The sequence below is a fragment of the Cuculus canorus genome, chromosome 1 (assembly GCF_017976375.1).
Source record: "Cuculus canorus isolate bCucCan1 chromosome 1, bCucCan1.pri, whole genome shotgun sequence".
Lineage (NCBI taxonomy): Eukaryota > Metazoa > Chordata > Aves > Cuculiformes > Cuculidae > Cuculus > Cuculus canorus.
Window position 1 is genome coordinate 137,292,128 of NC_071401.1, and position 27,137 is coordinate 137,319,264.

General features: G+C 38.0%; 1 protein-coding gene across 19 annotated transcripts in view; it reads right to left on the reverse strand.

Annotated features, from left to right (window-relative positions):
* The window catches only part of SOX5 (SRY-box transcription factor 5), a 651,718-nt gene that overhangs the window by 61,193 nt on the left and 563,388 nt on the right, over positions 1-27,137 (reverse strand). For all 19 annotated transcript variants that reach the window (XM_054078778.1, XM_054078736.1, XM_054078763.1 and 16 more), the window contains one exon: positions 1,491-1,637. In XM_054078778.1, coding sequence (XP_053934753.1) covers positions 1,491-1,637 — 147 coding nt within the window. The remainder of the gene's footprint in view (positions 1-1,490; positions 1,638-27,137) is intronic.

A 27,137-nucleotide genomic window follows, 5' to 3' on the forward strand; every position in this document is an offset into this window, starting at 1 on the left:
AAAAAGCAATAAAACACAAGGGAGAACAGAGCCGATCTTGACAGTTGCCAGTAAGACTGTTATGCTTGATATTACCAGTAGATAGGTTAGGCCTTCTAATTCCACAATTGCCACAAAATAAATACTGTATCCATTTAGAGCTCACCAGGCATTCTGCTTGTGCACTAGAGATCCAAAACCAACAACAGAACTTTAAGTGTAGTGGATCTAGAAAGCCGTTAGCCACACACAAAAAGCCCTTGTAAAACGCACAAAAATCTTTTGTTAACCATAGACATGATTTTTTGGAAACCCAAACCTATCATCAAGTGCTGCATGGCTTTGTGATTCCATGCTCTACAGTATATAAAAGAAGAGGTCAAGCCAAGGATAAACTTCGAGAAGTCAGAAAGTCTGCACAGAGGAGAGAAGAAAGAAAGCGTAGACCCAGAGCTTGATTCATTAACACAACAGCTACTGGTTCCACATCATCTATTTCATTCTTTGAAGATGTATCTCACTGAGCTGACAATGGTATTATTTATTTGTCTGGCTATTTATAATCTGTGCTGCTTTTACTGTTAGGGTAAAAAGAAGACACTACTGTCACTTCACAGAATCCTTTCTGACACGATAACGGACATAGACAGCATGCTAGAGGACGTTAAAAAGAAAGGACACATTTTTATCAAGTTTTTGCTGTCACCTAAACAGGACTGCAATTCCCCTGCATTCCTTAGCTAAATTCTTTCGAGTTGTTTTACAACAGCTAAGATGTGCCATTCATTTTGACTCGTCACTTTTGCTCAGCTGTGGCATATGCTGAGCACATCTTCTTCCACTGAACATATGTGTGTCTTTTTTCTCGTATAACTAGCCACATACTGGCAGCATTACACAGACATGACTAGAAGCTGCTAGCTTGACCTCATTTTTAAATGAGTATGGACCTAATTGCCCAGGTATGACCGAGATTACTCATCAGAGCCCACTGCGCGACAGACAGATTCCAGCCCTTTTCTATGACACAAGAGACATTGCTTCGGAGACCTGCTCCTCCACAAACTCTCACTGAACCCCAGGAAAGAATCTGGCCATGGATGAGATGCCCCACCACTTCCTGTCTGTTGTTGACACACTGCCTGATTCCGGTTTAGTGTTTTGAAAGGAAATGACAGCTATGGTCTGGAACAGGAGCTGGTCACATAAGCGGCAACATATTACTGAAGGTGGAAGAAACAGGAGTGTGATAGCTAAGACACTGCAAGGGAAACCACGGATCTTAGCCGAGGTGTTGTCTGTTACTGATGGCATGAATGAACCGTTTGGTGTTATTGTGCTGAGGTCCTCCCACAGGAAAAATGGCACAACAAATATCTTCCTGTTTCACGAAGCCATCCTGAGAACAAAGCTCCCTGCAACTGAAAGGCACATGATACCATGCACAGAAAAACCCACATGCAAGTACCCACATGGTCAGAAACGTAATGCTGCAGGGCCTGGTACAGTACCTTGCTTTTAGGTGGAGGGCTGTTTGTGCTCTTGTCTGTATGGATGCTGGTAGGCGATACAGCAGCACCAAGGTTACCCTGGGGTATGCCAGGTATCTTGCCTCCTGGAGACACTTGCATCGCAGCAAGTTGGGCAGCATACAACTGCTGTAAGAACAAACAAACAAAAAATGGGGGATGTGTGGGTAGAGAGAGAGAGGAGAGACATCATCAATAAATAAATATTTTTTCCAAAAGTTCTCCTACTGCAGATGACGTTTTTTATTTAGCACACTGGTATATTTCAAGACAAGAATTGTCATCTCAAATTTTGTGACTCATTCCTCAGGGGGAGAATGACAGACGTCACCATGAGAAATGTCCCAGCTTCCCTGTGTGTCCTGGGATTCAAAACAAGGAACAAAAGCTAATCTTCATGGTTTGCCTGAGCCACTAGGCAATCTTTCCTTTCCTGAGATGATGTAGATGTAACAACACCTCCAACAATAATATGCATTGACTCCTGTGAAATTCACAATGTTTGTTACAATGATCTCTGTGCTACTATTTTATGTTTCTTTATCTTACTTCCTATGTTTGCGTTGTCAACACAGGCTGTAATGTGTCTGGGACAGGGAGTATCAAAAATTTGTTTAGCACTTCCTGTGAAAGCCCACCCTCAGTTGGATCCTGGGGAACTGCTACAGTCAATAGAAACACATATCAACGGCAATGCACTGTCCATTAGCACCTAGCAGCTCCAACCAAGACTAAGAACCCTTTATGTGACAGATGCAAAGCAGATACATAGTGAGAATGTTTTTTTCCCTTCAAAACTAAACCAGCAAGACGCTTTAAACATATATTCAATTATTAGCACGTGAATACTTATTATCACAGTTATCTGTTTCAACACGACAGTAAGAGTTCAATGGATAGAAGTCAAAGCAGAGAGAAAACAGGTGAACTGGCAGAGCCTGGAAACTCCCTTGACCTCCAAATAAAAAGCAGAGAAAATAAACATGATGGGCAGGAAAAACAGCAGTTGTTGCTGCTTTGTTTATAGAGAGGAATTCAAGTGAAGCCAAATAAAAGTAAGATGCCTGAGAGAGCAGGTAATGCGGTAAAACAGGCTTTCCCTCCTTGTTCACAGTACCAGTTTCAAAGACTCATACTATGTATTATTTGTACTGTGCAGTGCATGTGTAATGTGTAACACTGAACAATGGTGCTCTCTGCCTACAAGTGCTAACAGAGCTTCTGAGATGCAACATGAAAAGAGATAACATGCAAGAACATGGAAGGAGGTGTGAAAAAAACAAAGGATCTTCAAAATGTCTACTCTAAGAAAGTCTTGTTAGTGGTACTTAGTTGTTTGCCATTGTTTTTTAGTTAATTGTACATGCTGATAAAAGAACAAAAGCCAGATTGGTGGGCAGAAAGAAATGCTAACCCGAACCAATAAGTTTGAAAGAGGAAAGTGAGGATTCATTACAGGAGCATTCCACATTTAGTTGCACAAAGGTTAGAAACACTGGTAACGAATTCAGAATACACAAGCTGTATAGCAAACACTAAACTTGATGAAATGGGTAAGTTTTACTGCCCTGTATCTCGGACAACCCCAGACGTTGTTCTGTGGTTCCCCACAGAAACTCTTCCCTTCACTGGTGCACAGTTCTAGCCCTTTCATGTAATTAAAAGTAACTAATTTCTGCTCTTTTAGGAGTAATCAGGCACCAAGTTCTCACTTCTTTCTTTTTCACTCTTTCTGTTCTTTACAGCCATTCTATTCTTTTTCAGTTTTTAATATTTTCTATTTCTTTTCTCTACATTGATCACTGCTTGTTCCTTACTTTTCTGTACTTAATCACCATTTATCCATCCCTTTCTGTTTAGCTGCCCTCTTTCCCTACCATCCATTCATTCATTCATTCATTCATCCATCCATTCCCTCCTTGCCTCTTCCTCTAATTTATTTATTCATTTATTCTACATGTTATCCCCAGTGAGTCTGAGCCAAATAGATGCAAATCAACTACAGATAAAAGTCATCAAAAACAATCCAGCCACAAATCAGTCACAGATTCAACTGCATGTATTTATCAGTTGAAGTTCATTTCCATTCATTCTTTCAAAAGATGACTAAATCCAGCAGGGAGAAAGGAACAAGGCTATGTGTGAACCAGGGAAGAACTGCAGCAGGCAGTTCAAGGAAAGCCAAGTGAGCTTTATGTATGAATTAATGTATCAGAAGGGCAACTGTTGTTTAAGAAATAGGATACATGGCTAGGGAGCAGCTCAAACATAATCAGACTCTAGTGACAACAGAGCAGATCTAGGGAAAGCTTTTCCTTTTCTTTTGCTCCCTATTGAAAGAAATGACAAAACAAATTGAAGCAATTATGGGAAAAAGACAAAACAAAGTCAAACGGCCATTAGGCAGGAAAGGTTCAAGCATGCTGCTAATCTATAGATTAGATATCAAGAGAACATGTCTAGTGCACAAGTAAGGTAAAAATAACAAAGTCAGTTTGGACACTTAGCAGTCCCGAACCAACTGGAGATCACTGACAACGCCATACAAGGACCAGTCTTTTGAGGACTGAGCCTCCTGGCAATTTCTGTGAGGCTTTGGGGAAGACTTTTCAAACAGGATCCTTACCCTGAAAAATGCAGAAATCTCTACCTTGGACATAGCTCTCAGCTTTCCGTTGAGGTCCAAAGAGTGAACAAAAAGCACTAAGCTGTATGAAATATATGCACAACATGTTGCCCAAGAATCTGTACCATTTTACACCTGTTCAGTGGTCACTGAGAAATGTGTTGGAAGTCATGGTTCCTCCTTCCAGTATTGTCATCAACCACCTTTTTGAAAATGCATGCAAAGCTGGTGATGACTGGCATGTAGAATGAATTCCCCTAAGCAAAAGCCCAGAAAAAGGGCATATTTTCACACGGCAAGTGTGATATATAGTATTTGAAACACCATATATTATTCTCAGTTCAAGGACAGAAATACCTCCAGAGACATCTATTACAAGACAGTGAAACATACAGTATAGTGTGGAGTAGTCTGGAAGGGAGGGTGGAAGAAAACCTGTAAAGCCTTCATTCACGCTTTGTACAAACTTATGTCCTTCTGCTATCAGATTCCACATCTCACCTCTCTTTAATTCATTTTGAGAATTAAAAACAAACATTAAATAAAATCTTATAAGAGGTTCCTTGTCAGGTACCCTCTCAAAAAGTTCCTTTCTGCAACACAAACCAACTATTCTACTGAAAAGCAACATCAGGCTCAGATCTAAAGTGAAAAACCTACATTATGAAACCACAAGATCCTGAATCCTGTTTAACCAGTAAGATCCCTCCTATATTTCCCTCCCATTTCAAAAAATGGACAGAAATACACAACACACAGCACGTGTCTTAAACTGTCCATATTTCTGAGCTTTGATGTTACTGAACTTGTCTGTTCATATTTAGGTTTTTTAGGACACGATGACCTTTAGCTTATACCCAAGGAAAGGGTAATGGTGTGACCAAGTGCTGTGACTCAAGACAGCTAAATGACAACAACTTTTGTATAGACAAACTGAACTCCCACAAAAGCACACTGCTACCCCTGCTTCCTCAATTGAGTTTCAGATTTTGAAACTGTATGAACTGGTCTCTGTTGAAATATTCAACTATCACCTAAAAAGTGCCTTGTACTTATCAGAGTAACGAAACCAAGACCTCAAAAAGTGCAATGAAAATGATGTAAAAATATAACACTGCTGTAATACACTGTTCTTGAGCCTTGTAACTATTACCTCAAAAAGAAACACCTCAAGCCACTTATGTTAACTTCAGCTAACCTAAGGGCTCAGTCCCAAATTCTAGCACTCGAAGAGGTTATACAAGACTTCCAATCTACAGGGTCTTGACTGGTTTATTGTGATCAGGGTACTCAGCTGAAATCAGTGAAGCAGTACTGCTTTAGACAACTTTATTTTTGCTATACATACTAAATAAAATAAGGGTATTATTCTGCATTTCATAAGATAGATAATATTGTTTCAAGATGGCAGAATTGAGCTTTGGAAAAAGCAATTAAAAAGTAACATCTATTGTTTGTTTATAACTAAATAACTATTTCAGCTCCCCTGCCCATGTGCAATATTGCATCCCTTGTTAATGTTTTCTCATTAACCTCTTACAAAAATCTGTATGAAGCAAAATCATCAGATCAAAAGCACAATATGATACCCTTTAAAACAAGCAGCAGGTATATTTATTTTTATAATGTTGCCTCTCTGTTTTTAAGGTATTAAACAAAAATTCCCCCTTCCCCCTAGGTCACCACCTAAACCATTTATAATTCTTCCAATATATTAAGCAGAAATATTCAGCAGAACTCTCCAAATGGACTAGCTCTAACAGCTCTTGGCTTGATGATTCTGTAGTACATCAACAGGAAAGCCTTAAGGTTAGACCGGCTTTGAAAACTTTCCCCTTGGGCATTGTTGTTACATGTTAACAATGCTCATTACTGCTTTGAGGGTACACTAAAAATGAATTCTTGTTCTATTAATTCAGAAAATGAGAATGAGATTTAATAGCAATTTTAAAAAGGGTTGAACAAAGTGTTAGCAATTACATAGGCACAGATAGTTGATTCAAGCACCTATAGGCATTTGGATTGTAGTATTATCTCTTAGTAAAATATTTTTATTAGCGAACAGTAGAGATTAAGAGTTGTTATTAAAAAAAAGAAACACAGAGAGATAGAGACAGGTGGCACTGGAAACCGAATCAGTTACCACAATAAATTTCTGGTATAAACTGGATTTTCAGTGGAGTTACCACAGCAATGAATTTTCAAATCATTCTGCTTAAACATCTGAACTGTTGACTAATCCAACACTTCAATTTCTTTGTCATTCTGAGACCCACCATTAAAAATACACACATGAATAACCCTCTTCTTCATTTTCTGCATAATCTGGAGGAAAAAATGGTATAAATTGAGTTTCATTCAGAACACATGAATTTAATTTTCTTTACTTCAAATTTTATGCCTGTATAAGGCATGCAAAGTGTTTGATTATGGCAGAAAGAATTAATTAATCTTAGATGTTCAGGTGCATATTTTATTTTTAAAAAGTCACAAGGAATTAGAAAGCAAAAAGAACTCAAATATTTTATATACATCCTACTGCAAGACAGGTTTTTAAAAGTATTGGCAACATAGGAAAAAAGATAACTATATAAATTAGAATTCAAGCTGCCCTCATCAGTGATTGGTAGCAATGCTTTCTAGATCTTCTATGAAAAAAAAATTTCATTTAGCTCTTCATTATCTATCTGACAGGTACAAATGCCAGTTTTCATCTTTTCTGTGTCCGAGTTTCCTTCAAAGACTGTTATTCGAACATTTCAAGGGGTCACACTAATCTATACATTCAAAACTTCAGCAAAGGCTTTAAAGGTCCATTTGTTTGCACCAACCAGGATATTTTCAGGAAACAAAGATAATATGTGAACACAAAGTCAATAAGCTCCTTTAAAACCTTGTCCAAAGAACCCATTGCAAGGTGAATTTCGCTCAGCTTCAGTGCCTGAGCTTGCTAGCTTTTACTTTAAGCTAATCTAAAATAACAACAATATAGCTCTAGATCCTGAAATTCTCTTAAGAGTATTTTATTTTATTTTATTTTGTTCTTTAGAAGTCTAAGCAGAGTTGGTAATTGCTACTGTTCTACCAACCGTATGCTTTTGTCACACCCATTTTCTAACCAAAATTGCCCTGGCTCCCACTGCTGAGACATGCATATGCACCACAGAGACTCTTTCAGGCAGGGGATGTTGCCTGAACTAGTGTTCCCTTTATTTACCAAATAAAAAATTGCAAACTGGATGAATTCCCCCCCAAAACTGTGGACCACACAGAGACTAGAGAAGATACACTAAATGTTGAAAAGCTACACTGTTCTCTCCTGTGCCCACAGGAACCAGCTAACTTCCTTTGCAAAATGCCATCTAAGCTTTGCTCTGCATTTAGCTTAAGGGAGGGAAACAGGTAAGTAAATCATAAATCAAGGGATGGTAATAAATATTTTAAAGTTAATTTAAAGCAAATTAATAGGTAAGTAAAATGCTGCTTTTAATCAGAGAACATTGTAACAATCGGAGGAACTGCCTAGACAAACGGTGGAGTTTGGCTCTTGATGTTTCAGATGTGTTTCTGGAAGGTGAACTTCAAACAAAGAGGTTATTATGCCCGCTAATATTTTACATCTTGTTTTGTCCAATTAGACAATCTAATAGTCTCTCTAGCCTTAAAAAAACCTGAGACAGAAAGAAACATTAAGAAAAACAAGTTCTCATTAGAAAAACTGTAAAGCATTCACAAACAGAACAAGGCTTCATTCACTTGCATGTAAGTTACAAGCACAGCCTTGTAACCGCCATCTCTCTCATATTAGGAAAAACATCACTTTTGGAATCAGTAACCACAAGTCTCCATAAAATACAATTTTGGTAGCTGATCTCTAGAGTTCCAGGCCCACAGTCCTTACTCCTTAGAATAATCCCACTGCAGTCAACAGGACCATTTTGCCTGTGCCAAGCTGAATGCACTACTTCTTTTCTCATTTGGAACTTCCACGGTATGACCAACTGGGGATCCCTGGCATTCAGAAATAAAGGTAGAGAGCAGGTCACTGAAATCTGAATCACACTTGAAATAATAAAGGCTTCTATCACTACTGCAGTACATGCAAAACAATGCTTGCTTTGCTTGTAAACCAGTGTATAAAGTACGACTTATGGCACCTCGTGAGTTTTCTTAGAAACTAATGGATTTTGACGGGTAGGATAATCATTTTAGCTAAATACAGTTACATTTGTATTCATAGTAGTTTCTGTGGGAAAGACATTACCCATAAGCACTATACAAAAGTTAAGAAACTCAGTTTTCCTTGAAAAGCAGTCTTTAATGCTGTCAATGGATAAATGCTACTCACATGTTAGCAAGGTGAGAATCAGCACCCATGACATCAACTGACCATTCCTAGTGACACAGGAAGACTGTAGGAAACTTCTGATTACAGCCTAGACCTCATGGCTCCTTTGTCCCATGCCTTAACAAGAAGGCAATCCTTCTACAGGATGTAACTGTAGGAACTTATCAATAGACACTTCCTATCAGAGGCTAATAAGATCTGTTAGTTTCTGTGATAAAATATCACTGTAAACTGTGTGTTTAAGATTGCCTGCTCTTTAAAAATGAAGAGTTTTTAACTGGAAAACTGCCCAAGTGGCCTACATATTCATACATACCATGTTCACACCATATGACAGTAATTGAAATAGAATGACTATATGGAATGCGTATTGGAGAGGAAACTTGATAATGTCTTCTGGAGAAAGCTTGTTGCATGAAATGTTGCAGATGCACAGCGTCCCCTTCAAGGAAAGTAATTAATAATGTACATATTTTTTAAAAGACATATCTAGCAACAATTTATTCCTATAGTTTGCTTGCTGTGCAGTACCAGAATACAACGTATTCTTGCTGGCATTAATATTATTTATTTTTACAGCAACAGAACTCCTTTTGTTAGGGAAAAGAAGATAAAAGAACTTCTTTAAAGAAAGACATACTTTTGACAGCATATTCCTTAAGGAGCACAAAGTAAGATGGGCAGTGATAATGTGGAAGACTAACAAACAACAGGGATATGTAACTTAAGCTGTTTTGTGAACTGTATTCCCCTTTATCACTGATTATTGTGTAATGTAGAATAGAGTGGACTATTCTGTAATGAAGATAAAGCGTCTCTACAAAGGTTCCACATGGAGACTTCTGTCCCAATACAGCTTTTTCAGATTAGAAACTTTAAATCAGAACAGTGGCACAGACATTATACTCTTGTAGGAAAAATCTCACTACCGCCTATTTGTTTACCATAAGTATGTTTCCCAAGAGCTTATTTTTTGATATATCATGATTTTTGGCAACTAGCTCAGAGTACCTGACTCCAGAAACTGTAATTTCCCATTTGAGAGAACAAAATTCTATGAGTGGCCATTTGACAAAATACTTATTTCATATTACATTGCTTTACTTGACTGGTACTGTATATAATCATTCATTGTTATCCACTAAGTGACTAGAGTAGTTAATAAGCAAACACTGCCAGGAGAATTACTGTAAATAAGGTTCTATATATTTCAGATTGCTGAGCTATAATTAAGGCATTTCACTATTTTATACACATCTCCTTAAGCGACTCTTTCTCCAGTTTTTATTTATAGATTTTCTGTTTGCATTTTAAGTTGTTGTATTCAACAGGGAATTAATTCAGGAAAACTCCAGGCCTGCTTTAGGACTGATACTGAATTAATTACTTCAAATCTGAATACTCTGTTTCTCCTGAAGTGCAGAGCTCATAGTAGAAAGATTAAGGTCAACAGCATTTCTTATTTTGAGAACATGAATTCGCTCACTTGAATGCTGATACAGTCTCAGGTTCTTATATCTTGATCACTGTAAGATTCCTCAGTGAGCTATCCCTTCCCTTCTCCAGGAATAAAGTAGTGAATTAGGCATTTTGCAGTATATGTGGACCGCAGCACACAGCCTGCTCTAGGAACTCTTTCGTGACAAGCTGTGATAAGAACAGAGTTCTGAAATACTGAAGTCTCTCCTTAAAGGTAGCAGAAGGATGATAATCACCTATCAGGAGCAACAGTGTTGTATTACCAAATTACAGTATGTGGCAGGAGACAAAAAATAAATCAAACAACAGAAAAAGATTAAAACATTTCACTTGGATATTTTCCCCAGTATAATTCCTAAAGCTCTCCCATAATTATATCTTCATTTATTAATTATGATATCAAACAGTGAAATGAGAAACATATTCTTTCTAGTCTGTTTCCCTCTTGAAATTGTGAATATTTCTGAACCTGAAGCACCATGCAATTGTATCTGTTGTCCTTGGAAGTATAAATTAACATTGTTCCTCAGTTATCTGATGCATACAGGAGCTCAGTGACATCTACTCAGTTCATTCATAAGCTTAATTTGCTCTTTGAAACAAGTTGTATCAGGTGGTCAAAAGGTCTGCATAAAGGAGTAGGAAACAGTGACAAACTTTTATTCCGTCATAAGCTTTCAAGACAGCTCACTTTTATGGGCTCAGCTACTCTCTTCCTGATTGGATAGAGAGGAAAGAATGTGATGTTTATGCCTTAAAGGGGAACTAAGGACTGCATTTGAGTTACTCCCCTTGTGCCAAGCCTCCCTGAAAAAAACATATAAAGGAGGAAGTAGAGGTATAAGAGTAATATTGGAAGGGAGGGACCCGTGATGGATAGACCATCCGGGCTGTAGAAGAAACAGTACTTATTCTGAGAACTAAACTAAACCAAACCAAATTGATTTCTAGAAGAGTTCTGAAGATACTTTTTCTTCTTCATTTTTTCCTTAGCAGGGAGCACTAATAGGATGTGACGACATCTTTATTCAGCTGCGGCAGTTATTTTATTTTATTCTATTTTATTTTATTTTATTTTCAGAGGTGGAGAAAGTAAAGCAAGTTTATTCTTTTTGTGGAGAAGAATGTCAGTCCTGCAGTGCCAGCTTTCCAGATTAAGGGTTTCTGTATTGCAGAAAACTTTCAAATAAGTTCTATCAGAGTTCAACAGCAATGCATTTACCTGTCATGTATATTTTATTTATGTTCACTGCCTTACAAGTTCATTACTCAAGTCCAGAAAGCTAGGAAGCCCTACTTCATCCTATGGAGTACACTGTGAAGTCATTGTATCAACACAGGGTACCAGTTCTGCTTCCCAGCAGCCTTCTCCTTCCTGTGATCTCTTTCCACAAGAGCAGAATACACAACAAGACCTGCAGAAAGCTCTAGTTCACACGTACTTTTCCTTTGGCTTCAAGACATATGGAATTCTCTTTTCATCTGAAACAGGGTGTTTGTGTTCTAGGTATTAGGACAAAACTTGTAGAAAAGGTTAATAAAACTTACTAGACTTGTAGGAAAACTGTAATTCCAACCAAGGACATAGAAATTAGATTTAGAACATTTTGAGCCTTACTGAATCAGAGCAACTCTCATCTGTGTTCCAAACCAGAAACTGAGTTTTGCTCTGGTCAGACTCCTCTTAATCTTCTCAATAGTACTATCCACTTTAAACTCACAGAAGTGCCTAAATTCAAACTAGTCCCATAGCTATAAGCTAAGTAACTTAGATGCTTCAAAAACCAAATGTATGTTTGTTGAACAGCGATGCCTGAGGTTAGGATATGGCAGGCTACAAAGAGGAGATGTTAGAGTAGGTGAAGGAGAATGCTATTGTTTCTTAATAAAATTGCTGAGGAGACTTGAGACAGCAGAAATGCACTCAATTAATTTCATTATTTTTGAGTTGATCAATTGTATAAATTCCCTCTCTAGTAAAATGAAGTAGGAGAAACAATTCAATAGCACTTCAATCTTTTTATTCTTTGATTTTGTGATAAAAATGGGTGTGGTCTCTAAAACTCCCCTTCCAATGGAGCCCATAAAACGCCAGAGAGACTGAAATCTCTGTGAAGCTCTGGCAAACTTCTCAGGAAATAACATAAGAAGCTGTTTTCTGTTTCATCTCATTATTTCCATGCTTATACTGATGTAATGGGAAGAGTGACACTTTGCATATTCCATCAGGACACATACAGAAGTTTAATTCTTAATTTTTAGAGAGTCTGTTCCCCCAAAAGTGGTCTCTGAGAACATCTGAAATCCCTCAGCATTCAGTTTCTGACTCTCACTACAATGAAACTGTAAATGCTAAGGTCCAGTGACACTGCATGGTCAGACTTCAGCCCACGCATGAAAAGCCTTAAATCTTGCCTGAAACTCATGCCAATATGCCTCTTTTGGCACAGGCTGTACTTGAGGTTTAAGAAGCTGTAGGCACAGTAAAATGACTGAAGGTTAAAGGGAATTACATCTTTAACTTTTATGTTTCTCATACACTATGCAACAGCCAAGCACAGGAAGTGTATATACGATGAAATTGGGAACTTCATATTCAGCTAAGAGGAATGTGATAAGTGCTTCCAGTTTTACCAATCCACATGTAACAAAGAGCTGCTAGAGCCTCATGTTCCCATATCAAGTGTGTTCTTTCTACTTCTTAATATCAAACTGATGAAGGGAAACACAACCTTCTCCATATCTCTCCACTGCCACCCTTCCCTCCTGATGAAAGCAGTTAAATCCCAGACTCTTTCAGCTTACCTGGGCTATGCTATGGAAGCATGCTCTCTCTCCTCTAACTCTACAGCATTATGCTCTGAACTTTAGATGGCATGAATGCAGAAATACCTATCTCTCAACTCCTGTTTTTCAGACAAAAAGGATGTCGTTCACTGGCAACAGAGCTGTAAGCTCTAACTCACTTCTTAAAGAACTCTACACAGCCACATATTCTACAACCAGTGACAGGCACTATCTTAACACTACTTAACTGTTAACAAGCTCTATAATCCATTAATTCATCTGATCCATCCATGACTACTTACTAAAGTTGATTTTCACAATTTTTTTGAGGCAATGTTTAATTTAAAAAAAAAAAAATTGAAAAAATTGTAGACTCCCCAGTGAAAACAGTGCTTTTTCAAAATGGTCCCCTTCATACTAATTTTTAGTATGGAATTTTTTATAACATAAATGTGGATCTGCTTGTCCAGAACTATTAAATCCTGAAATTAAAGTGCACACTTAGGATACATTTTTTGATTGTTAATAGTGTGGCTGGGTTATAAAAAGAGCTAATCCATATTTTAAATTGCTTATCTGGAAATTTGGATTAGGAGGAGAAAAAAACCCAGTAATTTTTATGTTTTAGAAAGCAGTCCCAAAACATTAAACTCTTCAATTCAAAACACCAGCCAAAATTGATGTGAAATCAAACTTTAAATTGCTTCTGGCTGAGTAGTTGTCTGTAAAGCAGAAAAGGTGGGAGTACCAAAGAGTTTGCAATGGAAATACCAAGAAGCTCTTAACTGTAGTCACAACAACAAGAGCTGCTATCATGAAATAATAACATTATCAAATCTTTGTTCATTACCTCATTCCTAATGCCACCTCATTTCACTTGAGTTACTTGGGTCTGATGATGGGGTTAATGAGTGAGGAGGTGTTTGAGTGGGTGTGAATTAGGGGTGCTGCTAAAATAAAAGCTATTTCAACAGTTCTGTGTTAAATATAGACTGAAGATCTGTAATTTTTTTTTTTTCAGGTAAAATACTCGCGTGTTCCAAGGCTAACACTGACTTTGGCAGAGCACAGATAATACCTAGATATATTCATGTTACACAGAGTATTCCTTTTCTAGTCCCGCCATTCTACCCACAAGACTAACACAGTACGAATGCTAACGCTATGATTTCCTGAGTTGAGAAGTTTTCCTCAAAAATTTGGATATTTACAGTGACCATGACAGAAAACATTGCTGATAGATTCTCTCCCCGCATCCCCGTACTCCACAAGCCATCTTCACATACTGCACAGCAATCCATTACAATATGTTCTAACATCTGCCTCCTCATATGATGTACGACCTGATTGACCCTTTTTATGCTGCTCCAAGACTAGCTGTTCATTACAGTGGGAGGGTGAACCGTACCCATTGCTTCTTCAGTAACTGGTAAATATATCCCCCCATTTCAGGAAAGATGGGGAATGTCAAGCAGGGACCCATCTCACTTCCCTCTATATAGCAATGATCCACTCCATACAATGCCTTCCTTTATCGCTAATTATGTGTCACATTTCAATCCAGACGAGGGAAGGTCTCTTGTGGGCCCTCCCATCTTTTGCTAATATATTAAACATTTCTGCCAATTAAATTTTTCCATGACAAGTAGTAACATTACCCAATGTTTGTGACTCCAGCGTGGGAAGCATGAATAATGCAAGAAACAGTACAGTCCTCCATTACGCAGGGACACATCTTGTTTTTGCCAAAGTCAGCAACTGTGAAATATCTTTCAACTTCTCCAGTTAATATCATGGCATAATATAAGCTTTTGGTCAAAGTGACCACATACACGACAATAAAAGCAACATCTAAGGTAACATCCTTCCCAATATCACAGGAATTAAATACAGAAAGCTCAAGTGACACAGGGAAGCAACACAATTTAGTGGTTACAACGTTGTCTGCATGGACTCCAACTCAGTGTTTTTCACAAATTCCAACCACTAGAGAAATATGAAAATGCTTGGCTTTGAGGCTTCATGTCCCACCAGCAATCACAGCAATATTCTGACTTTATTGTCTACTGTTACTGCATACTAACTGGGCAAATGAGAAAGGAGACAGAACCACAGTAGAAATGTGACACAAATTGCGGGTAAGTGCGGAATGAACCTGACTAGGTCTGAGCTAATCCCTCTCAGCTCCGTTCACAATAACTAGAATGGAACCTGCAACTTTAGGCCAGATGAATTATACATGCTAGGCATCTGTGGCTAAAGATGATTCTCATCTCACCATCCTGAGTATAAACCAGGAAAAAAAAAAAATCAGCTCGTCTGTGGTTAGCATGTCTATGTAATTTTTTAAATTTTGCGTTAGCAGCTGAATTTTTTTAAGTGAAATGTATGTCCTCTCTGAAGTTCATGAAGAATACACATTTTCATCTTTCTTGTTACACCATTAAGACGGAAAGTGACTTTGTCTTCATCGAAGTTGTACAACTAGCAAGGCATACAGCTACATTTTCAGCACAGAACACGTGGGAAAGGGCATATAACTCCCCCAAAGTTGCCTGCAAATTACTTTGGATTTGTGTAGAGAACATATATGTTAACATAAAGTAGAGTGTGAACCCAAGGAAAATGAAGACAAACACTGACAGCTGGCCAATCTTGCCCCTCTTTACTGTGTTTGCCTCAAATATAGTATGTTTGCAAGAATGTGTGAAATACTTCTGACAATAACAGTTATACTCCATTTAATTTTATCAAGCAAAGGAACATACAAACTATAATTCTCTTCAGAAGGATCTGATTTACTAAAATTGATGGAAAGATGCCAGCAAATTCCCAGGAGGAGTTAAGACTTACTCAATATCTTGCAAATTTTGGAACACGGGTTTCATTCTGATTTTTTTTTTGTCAGATGTCTAAGGTTACACTGATTTTATATAATAATTTCTTTTTAAATTTTGTCATCAATTTAATGTTCCAAAAAGAACCAGACCAATGCTTATACAATACATGGTATCTTTCTTCCAGCAGTGGGGTATTACTGCATTTCAGAAGGACACTGACCACCAACTACAATTTCTTTTTCCAATCAAGACAGGGTGTAGAAGAGGGAATCTTTGCCACCTGCATCCCAGCAGTGACCAGCAAAATACCCCTTTCATTCTCCTCTTAGTGAATTCTGAGAAAGAGATTCACACCATTAGGATATAATGGACATATGCTACACAGCTCATCCCCAGTTAAGTAAGACCAATTATGATAAGATAGAACTTTGTCCTTCAAATACACTTCTTTTATGCAACTCTAAGCCCTGTCCCCAATATTTAATATACTGCAAGCACAGAAAGGATCCACTGGAGCTTCCCATTGCAGAAATAAGAATTACGACTGGAGACAACAGTCATCCTGAAAGGCCTTTTGCTTCAATTTACTGTGTAGGAGGATTACACTGATTTAATGAGCTTAGAGTAAGCAATGTCCTAGAGGATGTACATCACAGATTTTTTTCCAGACTGAAAATATCTTACCTTCCAGTGTTGCTTATACTTAGTGTCATTGTCCAAACTGTCTCCCTTAAAATCATTGTTTTTATAGAAGACACCTACCAGTGTCATCACCGACAACTTTTTAGATTTTTAGCCCTCCTTGAAAATAAAGCTCTGTATAAACTGTAAATAGTTTTGACTAATGAGACTGGTAATAAGTTCGAAATGTTCAGGGGCAGTATAATGTGTACTAGCAGGATTACACAGCATTTGCAGACATGGGGGGGAACCACTTGTTTTAGACTTCCACAGTTAACTGTAACCTCTTTAAATTGAATTGCCGTTTCTGCAGTAGCAGAAGGAAGCAACCCCATAGATGATATCTATTCTCATTGGCCTAAAGGAAATCTAAGATGCTGTCAGCAGTATTATCCTTCCTCGCTCTCTTCCCTCTCTCCTCTGCTTGTCTTCCATATTCCGATGGCTGTTTATGAGCTCAGCTGTCATTCTTTGCACTGGGTAAAGATAGATGGGACACACCAACCCCAACCTAAGTGACCTTTGGATGTGACAAGATTTTTAGGTCAGTCCTGCTAAATGGAAGCCTTGGTGTATCGAGGCTTGCCTCAGGGTGAAATTTCCAGTGAATTTATTATCTCCCAATGCCCTTTGGACTGCTTCCCACCATCAAACACCATGGCAGCACTCGGAACAGGAAGAAATACATTAACTGGAATCTGATCGTTTTAAAAGGTTACAGCTGCCCAAATATAATTTAATTTCATACTTGCCCTTTGAGGGTTTGGTGTATATTTTCATTTTATGACTGCAAATGATAAAGCTCTTAAGATTCCAGGCAATAAAATGGAAAAGGGGGGAGAGTATTTTAAGGGTTATAAGTCTATTCAGTTCATAATCAATGAGCGAAGTGACAAATCAGCTTTTTTAAATCTAACATTTCCTCATTCCTTTCTACACTTGATCGTGAACAATACCTTTTACTGAAATCAAATCTGTAATGCCACCCAGTGTGAGATGAAGTAAATATCTGACATGCAAGCACCTACCTATCCTACACCCATTAAGGACCTTATTCAGAGCAGCAATAACGTGAAGTGAAATGAAGTTATCTGAACAAACCCATGCTAAATCAATCAATCAATTAAGAAAATATTTCAATTTAAACGTAACTCTTTTGAGTTTTCACTGGGTAGGCCATGGCTCATTTTAGAATCTCTTCTCTAACTTCTTCTATCTGACCTGAGGTCATGTATACAAGTTTATTTACCCATGCCCAGACAGTACGATAAAAATTCAGAGGGTACTCAACACTGACTTAGGGCAGCATTCAATTTGGTTAGAATTCCACACTTGTGCAATAATGAAATTCTACTGAAATGCTACATGGGATTTGAAATCCTACTACACAACACAAAATGCTAGGAAATTAGACTCATTCTTTTTCCCACTTCAAGTGAAAGCAAACAGCACACACTTAAACACAAGTTATCACACAATTGTGAGCTTGGCCAGCTTGGACTAGAGGTAGGAAACACTGAGTACTCACGTCTTTCACTGTATCCAATGAAAGCTGAGTTACCAAATGAGCATCACCTCACCATCAAACATTCTGGTACAATTTTGATGACTATTTCCTTTCCACAAAACAAATCACAGGAAAAATAAAACAGCTGTGGAAAGGAGGAAGGATTAAGTGTGAATGTTTTATATCCCATTTTCAAAGCCACCGTAAGAAATTAATTATTGCTGGGCTCCCAAATCCCTTCAGGCCTCTTTAAAAAACTTATCCAAACATGCACTGATATATATCATTCAAATTACTTTTGCCACCAATGTATTAGACCAGTGTATAACAGAAGCAAAGTTGCCATGATAATAGGAATGGGATGAGTAGGGTCAATTGGCCTAAACCAAACTATATTCCAAAGCAGTTATTGGTAACACAGCAGGGCAGCGGGTTAAACGTAAGCTATACATATGGGACATACTGTTTACCCTAAACATCAATAAGCCCTGAGTTTGTAAATATTGGAATACTGAACAAATACCAATGTAGAACTACTGTGGAGAAAGTAAGAGACATTTAAGGCCAATTTAACCTACCACAAAATGTACCACACCTATTAAGTGTTCATACCGTGAATTTTCTAATTTTCAGAAGTTCTGAGTTTAATGGTAAAATCAACACCAGAGCTAAAATAGGACTTCAGCCATGTTCTTTTGCCAAATACAGCTAGATCCATTTGGTTCCCTTAATGAAATAAATATGCTGCTGCATTCTATGGTAATGGTCCAAACCACTTTAATAACACTATCACAAGCTGTAATGTTTTGGTGCATTAACAGAAAACACACTGTTACAATTTGTAAAGAGTGTTTTGAGCCATGAAAGGGAATAGAAAAATGAGGAAAAGAAAGAGAAAAAACTTTGTTGCCAGATGCTATTTTCACACCTCAGCCATGGAGCAGAGCGTAACCTGTGGAGTGGATGCATCACCTTCAGAAGGGCAGAGAGCTGCTGACCTTGCTGCCCAGCTGTGTTGGGGGACAATTGGCCTTCCCTGACACAGCATCCATGGGGAGGCACACACGGATGATGCTTATCAGGCCCCGATGCATCAGGCAGGGGCCAGGTACCACTCTCGTAGCACTTTACATCCCTGAGGGACTAATCTAATCCCCTTCCACACTAACTGGCAGTACCAGTCCTCTTCGGGAGAAGCAGATACTGTACCTATAGGATGGAACTGAAAAAAGTCATTCAGCAGCAGTCCCCAAAGACAATTTGACTCCCTCAATATGCCACAAATAGATTGCCCCTGCCAGCCACCACTAGTACATCATGTGGTGCAGCTGTGGTGACTAAATCAAAGTACAGCTTGCAATACAGCTGGAAGAACCTGCTGTAATGCAGATCTTAAATAGAGAGAACCATCACTCTAAACAGCAAGATGCAGATACAGCTGGAAAATGCTTTTAAAAATTTCAGTTTGTTCTACCATGAGAGCCTTTGAAACTTGCTTGTTGCTTTCCTGTTGTATTGATAATCACAGGATATTGATTTCAAAGCTTCTCCCAAAGCTTAAAAACACACATAGACTTTAAAAAAATGTTTTTCTTTCTTGTGTATATGCTTTTTTTTTCCACTTTTTAGTTTGATTTGCCTGTTGTTCTATTGGACAAAGACAGCTTACACAGTAGCTTGCCGACAGCCCTGCTCTCTAGAATTCTGGAGTTCGTCAGTATATTAACAAACTAGCAGTATATTTCTGGCTGGGTAAGTTATCTGTGATGTGACCAGTCTCTATGGCTATGGGATAAGGAATGTAAATCCAGTAGTCTGTAATACTTTTGTCCTTAGCTATCTAACGGAGAGGAACAGAAGCAGATCAGTGGTAAAGATGGCAAAGAAATAAGGCAGTTAAGCAAAGTTAGAGGGCTACTTAAAAGCTAGTTGAGGAATTAGACTCAAACTTAAGAGGCCAGCAGAGCTTACGGGGGGTACAATTTTAAAAGATAGTCTTGAGAACAACTAGGAGCTACAGATACTCTTCCCTTCAATTTTCTTGTTCAGATTGATCTTAAAAAAGTCCACTGGAGTGGAAAACATTAAGAACCTCTGAAAGGAATTTGAGAAAACTGAGCCTAGGTATTTGGGATATAATTGTACTCAGAGACTTAACCTCAGGAACAGGTGTATGCTATCCAAGCACAACAGAGTAAGTTAGCTTAGCACTCTTGAAAGTTACAGCTGCAGATACTAAGGTATCTTCCATTGCATTAAGTTCAACTGATGACTAATTTAGAAAGAAAACAAATAGAACAAGCATCCGGACCTCAGTGTTTTGTTGTCTAATGCTTAGATCTACAGTATCTAGGTATTTCACAGTTACAAACTCTTCCTGCTATTAGCCTCCACTCATAAAAGATGCTCAGACGTCCTGGCTGGTGACAGTTAACCCTGGCAAGAAATCAGACATAAGAAAGACAGGCTGATAATAAGAGCACAAGAACTTCTAATGGCTTGCATTGCTCTTGCCATATGCATTTTATATCACTGGCCCATGATACTCTCCCCATGTACACATTTACTATGTTGCTTGTCTATTTCTATCCCATTCAACCTTGTCAATTGGAAATTACCTAAAACTTTGGAGAAAAAAAGAATGGTCATAAACAAGACTGTAGTAAGAAATAAAGCATAAACTGAAATTCTTACATGTTCATGTATTACACCAATCTGCATCTAACAGCAAACCATGTCATCTGACCTAGGTACAACAAAGATAGCAAGATTTCAAGGGAGAATTTCTTGTGTTTTGTGATATATGAAATGTAGTCATTTGATTTGTGGATCTAAAGGAGTAAGTGTGTGTCAGTAAGTAAGTAGTTTTGAGTAAGTCGGCTTTTCTCACTGCTGCTATTTGATATTTGTAGCATTGTTCCACAAGCTCTGAAGAGTGTGCAACTCAGTAGTTTGCGGTTTTTCTGTGTGTTTGTCTGTCATGACGTTCTGCTGAAGCACTGCAAATATACACTATTGACAGAGCTCAGCATGAAGACAATGAATCCCAAAAATATCCAGAAAAATTCACTAGCCTGACTTCAGCTTTCATGCTCTAGCAGAGGCCCATAACCCCCCAGTTTATGGCTTCCAAGCAAGTCGCCCTCACAGCCAGCCAAGACGCACTCGGTGTGGCTTCCCATTGCCACCACCCCTCCCAGACCGTTTGCTCAGGATTATACAACCTTATTTGCATAATTATATAATCTTCTTTTCAGCAACATCCCTCTGAAAAGAGCAAACAACATAATAGGAAAATCCATACTGTAAGCCAACTATTTCAAAACCCAGTGTCTGGAATGTGCAAAGGGCACAAAGTAGGAAAAAAAGATGTTCTTTTGGTTTTATGACCAGATTTTTCATACAGACCTGCCCAGGGAGAATTAAGTCCAAGCACACGTAAGCCATGAAACACCACATCCTGTTAAACCCGAATGCTTCATGGGTTTGCTCTGTTGCCAGTGTAGTGAGGGAAGCATCATTTCAGTTCTCTCAAGGTGTTTGTACAAACGTGGCTATTTAATTCTTTCCAACAGAGGCTACTTGGAGGCAGCTTTTAGACAACTTTCAGGTGTTTTACCCCCTTGATTAAGATTCTGGAAGACAGGTGTTGCTATTCTTGCTTTTTCGACACATGTTTTGTTCTGCAGCTACCTGAACTCATAACATTGACGTCACCATCCCAGCGATCTGAAGTCCCATCGCACAAAAGAATAAATAAAGTCTTAGCTGATATATTTGCCTCCACTCCTTGAGTTTGCTCTTCTTTCATACACTTCAGACTTTGTCCTAGACAGGATATTTTGTAAGTGAAGACTGTCATATTCTAATCTGCAAACAGGCTCTTCTGCTGGCTGCTAAAACTACTTATGATGTCAGTTAGTTCAGCAATATTCATCTAAAATTAATGCCTTATAAATAATCAAGGAGTAATCTGCTTCCGTCTGTCAGGCTAACCCCAAAAAGAAAGAAGTGCAACATTTTTGCGAGAGAAAAGAAATTAAGGATGACCTGACCTCACAAGTATGCTTGCCAGACAGTTATACACTCTTTCTTGCATGACCTATTTTTCCCTACTCACACTGCAGCGACATTTCAAACAAATAGCCAGTAATTTAGACTGCTTAAAACAGGGGGTTTGCCACCCAAACAAGACAGCAGGGCATCTTAATGGCTTTGTCAGGTTTCCAAAAGTTGTTAGTGACTTGTTATCCCTTTTCAAGTTGAAATAGAGCTCTATTGATCTAGCCCATAAAAGACAATGTCAAATGTCATGCTTTTCCAGAAATTACTGTACTGGGTATGGATCACAGCCTAATATTCTGTTGCTTATCACAGTGTAGGAATAGCCCATGTGAAGTACACTGAGTAAATACAGCTAGTACACCTAGTATTTTAGTTATAACACAAACATAAGGAATAACTTATAGTTAAAGAAACTATTTATAGATTAAGTAAGTCTTCCTATAGCCCCAGTTCCAATGCTGGAATATTTTCAATCTGCTTTTGAAAGATGGTCAAAACTATTGCCTATTAAATTCCTGTGAGATTTAGGGAACATCTGTTTCTACTACTAGAATCAGATTCTGTACCAGTTACGAAGAGCCACATCACGTGTCGTATGAACTACTTAACACCTGTGATTTTCAACCTTTTTGGTTTAAGAACTCCACAACCTCCTTAGTATAAACAAAGGCCAATGTATCATGATTTAACCTATCTACCACAGGTTAACTTTTCTGAGACACCTTTCAGACCCATTAGAAGTATTAATGGCCCACTAGCAGAAACTCACTGAGTTATACTACCATGAGACATTTAAGGTCTCTCTACAAGAAAAAGGCACAGAAATGGTCATCTTTTGCTAATTCAGAGAAGTCAGGAAGACAAGAGGAAGCTTGAGAGACCAAAAGACAAAGGAAAATGGCAACAACACAAGAGTTTAGGAGAGAGAAAAACAGAACAAATGTGTGTGTATGGAAAACAAAGCAAAGGACTGGGTTTCTTCATGCTGGGGCATATATGTAAAGAGACAACAATATGAAGCCAAAGGCTGGCAAATACAAAATAATGTGGAAAAGACACTGCTTGTGCTATTTCCATTGTCCAAATGTCAAATGCCTTCTGGGAACCCTGGGGGTAGGGTGAGGAGGAGTAATAGCTGTATAAACATCTTGTAACAGGTTCTTCCTAAAGAGGATTTCTCGAAAACTGCTAGGCTCTGATGCTAGCCCATATGGACTTGGGAAAGTCGAAGAAAAAGTTGGCTGCATTTTTTCCAGACTATTTGCATATGTTCTTTAGTATGCAGAATGTCTCTGTATGTAATTGAATTGTTGTTTTTGCCTCTATTAATACATATGCAAATGAGTCACTACTGCAGCTGTGCTGTATTAATTATATGTGTGCTTCTGTCTGTCTGCCCTGCAGGCTCGGGGTCGGAGGGAGGGGGAAGAGGGAATTCAGTCTCTTTAACCTACAAGAAAACTCACTCATGCAGACAGGTCTGCTAGCAAACAGCAGGCCTGAGTTACAACTGGAAGGAAGATACGTTGGTCATTTTTCAGTCTTTTTCATTTTTCATAGATATCGATGGAATCTGAAAGTTATGCAGAAAGGACTGTTAATCTAGATAAAATGAATACCCTACCACTGCTAATTATTTTCCCTGGAGAGCTGGGGAGGGACTTATAATCTGACAACCCACAGAGTAGCCATGATATCGTTTTACCAAGTATATTTATTGCCTGTAAATGTCCAATGTTCATATGTTCAGGCACTCATAGTGCTCAATAAAATATAAAGCATTAACATAAAGTCTGTCATAACGATTGTCTTTAATAAATTGATTGGATTCCAATAAAATGATGAGATCAAGCTTTTCATTCAAATCTATTTTGATAGAATATATTGAGTTTACCCATAACATTGTGTAAGATTATATCAAAGACAAGTATGAGCTATTTAGATGCCAACCAGGAAGCACATTTACCCACCATGAATAAGATTTATTTGAGCTGCTGTGTTTGTGGTTCACACTTTTACACAATCTATCACAATCTCCAGCTCTCAGCAGGTATCCAGAAAGTCAGTACTAGTTGCATCCTGGTGTTGTGAGGCTTGGTTTTGAGTTAATTGGGAGGAACTGTTTCCATTTAAAAACAGAAGGATTGCTCAAAAATGCTCTTGGCAATCAATAGCCACTCATCCCAAACATTACTTATACAGTTTAAGAAATATTTTGAAATTATCACTAAGACTTCATAATAAATAAGTCTTGGAAAATGCAAATTTTTGAAGACAATTTACCCAATACCTACATAAAGATTTCCACCCTGTTTAGATGATGATAGATTCAGTTACAGGAAGAGCACTGGGCTTCATTTTTCTAGCTGAAGAACTGGACGTTGGCCCTCAGTGATCTCTTAAAACTGCCATTTTGGCTACTCCTTTGTAGAACAGGTGGCAATATCTAGTGGTTGACACATTCACTTACAAAGCCAGAAACAAGTGGTGGACAGAAGTAGGGGTTACAGAATCTGCATGAATGTAGCAATTTCAAAACCAGTTTAAAAGGGCATCCAACAAAAAATGTATACATATTATGTTGTTTTATTATTCCTATTATTATCATTATTTGTGATGGCCATCAGAAACAGCACAGCAATACACTGAGCTAATGGCAGATGGACAACTGCCATCTTTTGATTATGCTAATGAGAAATGTTGCTTTTCAAGTACTTACCTTTTTTTTCCCCCAGATGTGCATGCTCACAGTGAAAAACTAATTCTACTTTTTTATGCTTAAGTGGATTGCATGAGTATTATATTATTGTAATTAAACTGTGCACTAATGATTCATTCCTTACAAATTAAGTGAGAGTTCTATTAATGAGAACAGGTAAAGTAGAAAAGCAAACAGCAAAAGGATACTGACTCTCATTGTTGAAAAGCCAGATGCCATTTAAAGGTAGGCGCTGCCCAGCAAATAGAAGGAATAATCTTGTACTGCAAAGAAATGGTTTACCTTCTTGTAGGAAAAGAACAGGTTATAGTAACATACCAAAGAGGTCATGAATGTGGATTACAGAGCAAGTGAATAGTGAATAAAGTATTGCCATCTTTTGGCTACATTCCACAGAGGCAATAAAAGGGATCAGAATTTTCTTCTCCATCAGAAATAATTCGTATGTCTTTGCAGCTCTGGCAAGGTGGCTTCCCAATACAAGGAAAGAATCAAGCTTTCAGTATTCAGATGTATCACTATAGTGTTCATACATTTTTTTCAGGGTCCACTTTCACAGATTTGAGGCATTGTAACACTGGAAGGCCAACTGCCTAATCTCGTTAAAAGTGGTTATGTCTATAATTATAGTAAGAAATCAGAAAAAGATATGTCAAAAAAAATTTAAATGTCCTTGACAACTAATGCATGAAAATATAGTGCCATCTCCTTAAGAGAGAGCAGAAGTTCTATCATCAGCAACACTTCAAATAAAACTCAAGGAGATACTTCAGAAAAATAACCTTAACTGGCAAGTGGAGAGATGTTCATCTCTGCAACAGTGCAGAAGCCAAAAGGAAGCAAGTGTGTAAGAAAAAAAGAATGGTATCTGACTGAGCAGGCAGTCCTCATGCTTGTTTTAGTTTCATAGGCAACAGATGTTTTATGTAATACTCATATGATCACTCAAACAGTCTATCTTCTGATCAGTCATTGTACGCTTGTTAAATAGCTCTAGCCTTTCTGCTTCCTTCAAGCAAAAAAAAAACCATAGAGACCACAGATGATTATGTGACCCTTAAAATACCTAGAAGTAAGGTTTTCTAAAAGAAAATTTGTAATGAGTCAGGCACCAAATAACAGGAAGGTGAACAACTTTGAGAAGCACTCAAACTCTGAATAGGTTTAGCTTTCCTGGAAAACTAGCCACTTATATGACTGCCTGCATGAGGCACAATTTCTTTTAAGAATGTTGTCCAGTCTATACACTAAAATATATTGCAAATGGTATGCCTCTTCCCACACTACTACAAACAAAACATTTGTAGAAACAAAAAGAAATTGGCCCAAATAAAGAAAAATGCAGACTAAAAAACTTGGCAAAAATTATTTTTCAGATATGCTTGAAGAATTAACCAGGATTCTTCAAATAGCAGGTACTTGGAACTGAGAGCCAGCTAAAATGCTTCCACGTTTTAGCGTTTTGACGGGTTTGGTCAAAATGTTGAACACAACCATCAATAATAACAATGCCTCATTTCATGCTAAGATGAAGAGGGAAGAAAGTTTGAAAGTCAGCACTCAGAACCTTTTGAGGTGTTTTTCCAATAGAGATGTTTGCAAGAAGTCTATATTACATAAGACTGCTACACTGTTTTGACAGGACAAAATGTCCATATAGTAACACTACACGGGCAGCTGTCACTACACATCCAGAAGTGCTTTTTGATATACGAGGTTCGACACAGAAAACCTAAGACTAACCCTATATCTTGGGAACCGAGGGTGGCAGAGGAGACAGAGAGATGTTTATAGAAAATGTTCCAAACTGTCACAGTGAGACAAGGCTCAACTCAATCTCTTCACTCAGTACAAGTGGATGTTTGTTAAAATACAGAAGTTTTCTTACCCTTGGTGGGAAACCGTTGGTGCGCACCAGCCCACAATTCTTTGAGTGTGAACCAGTTTTTAGTTAATAACATGACTGTGCTTGAGCACCCACCCTATTCATCAAACCCGGCTCCCTCTTCCCAAAGATCAAATTGGTGCTCAAAGGAATCCATTTCTTGTCAGCAAAAGATGTGAAAGCGAGAATGACTCAAACAGCCTTTCAGAAAACAATCTGTGGAATTGGTTCAAATGTTGGCAGTATCATATGCAGCTGTGTGTCAACTCAGAAGGGAACTATTTTAAAGGTGATCGTAGTCGATTTTCTGAATTTGTTAAATAAAAGGAGTTACAGGCAAAGTCTTAGTTTTTTTTGTGTCAGATCTCATAGTTACAGGTATATACAGCATTTGGATTACTGCCAATTAATCAGTTATCGTCACTATTTCATTATCAAATGAACAATCCAGGAGATCTGCACCATTCATGCTCCCAATAGTGCAGATTCCTCTCAATTTTCAAATTAGGCGATCAGGTCCTTTGTTTCCTAATGCTCAGAAAGTACTCAGGAATTATTTTTCTTCAGAAAAGAAACCATCAGGTATCATTTTGTACTGAATTTGGTCAGACTTCTGGAAACATCTACTTCATACTTGGTATGCCTACAATGACCGGTATTAAAACAATCACTTCACTTTGTGCAAAACTTGT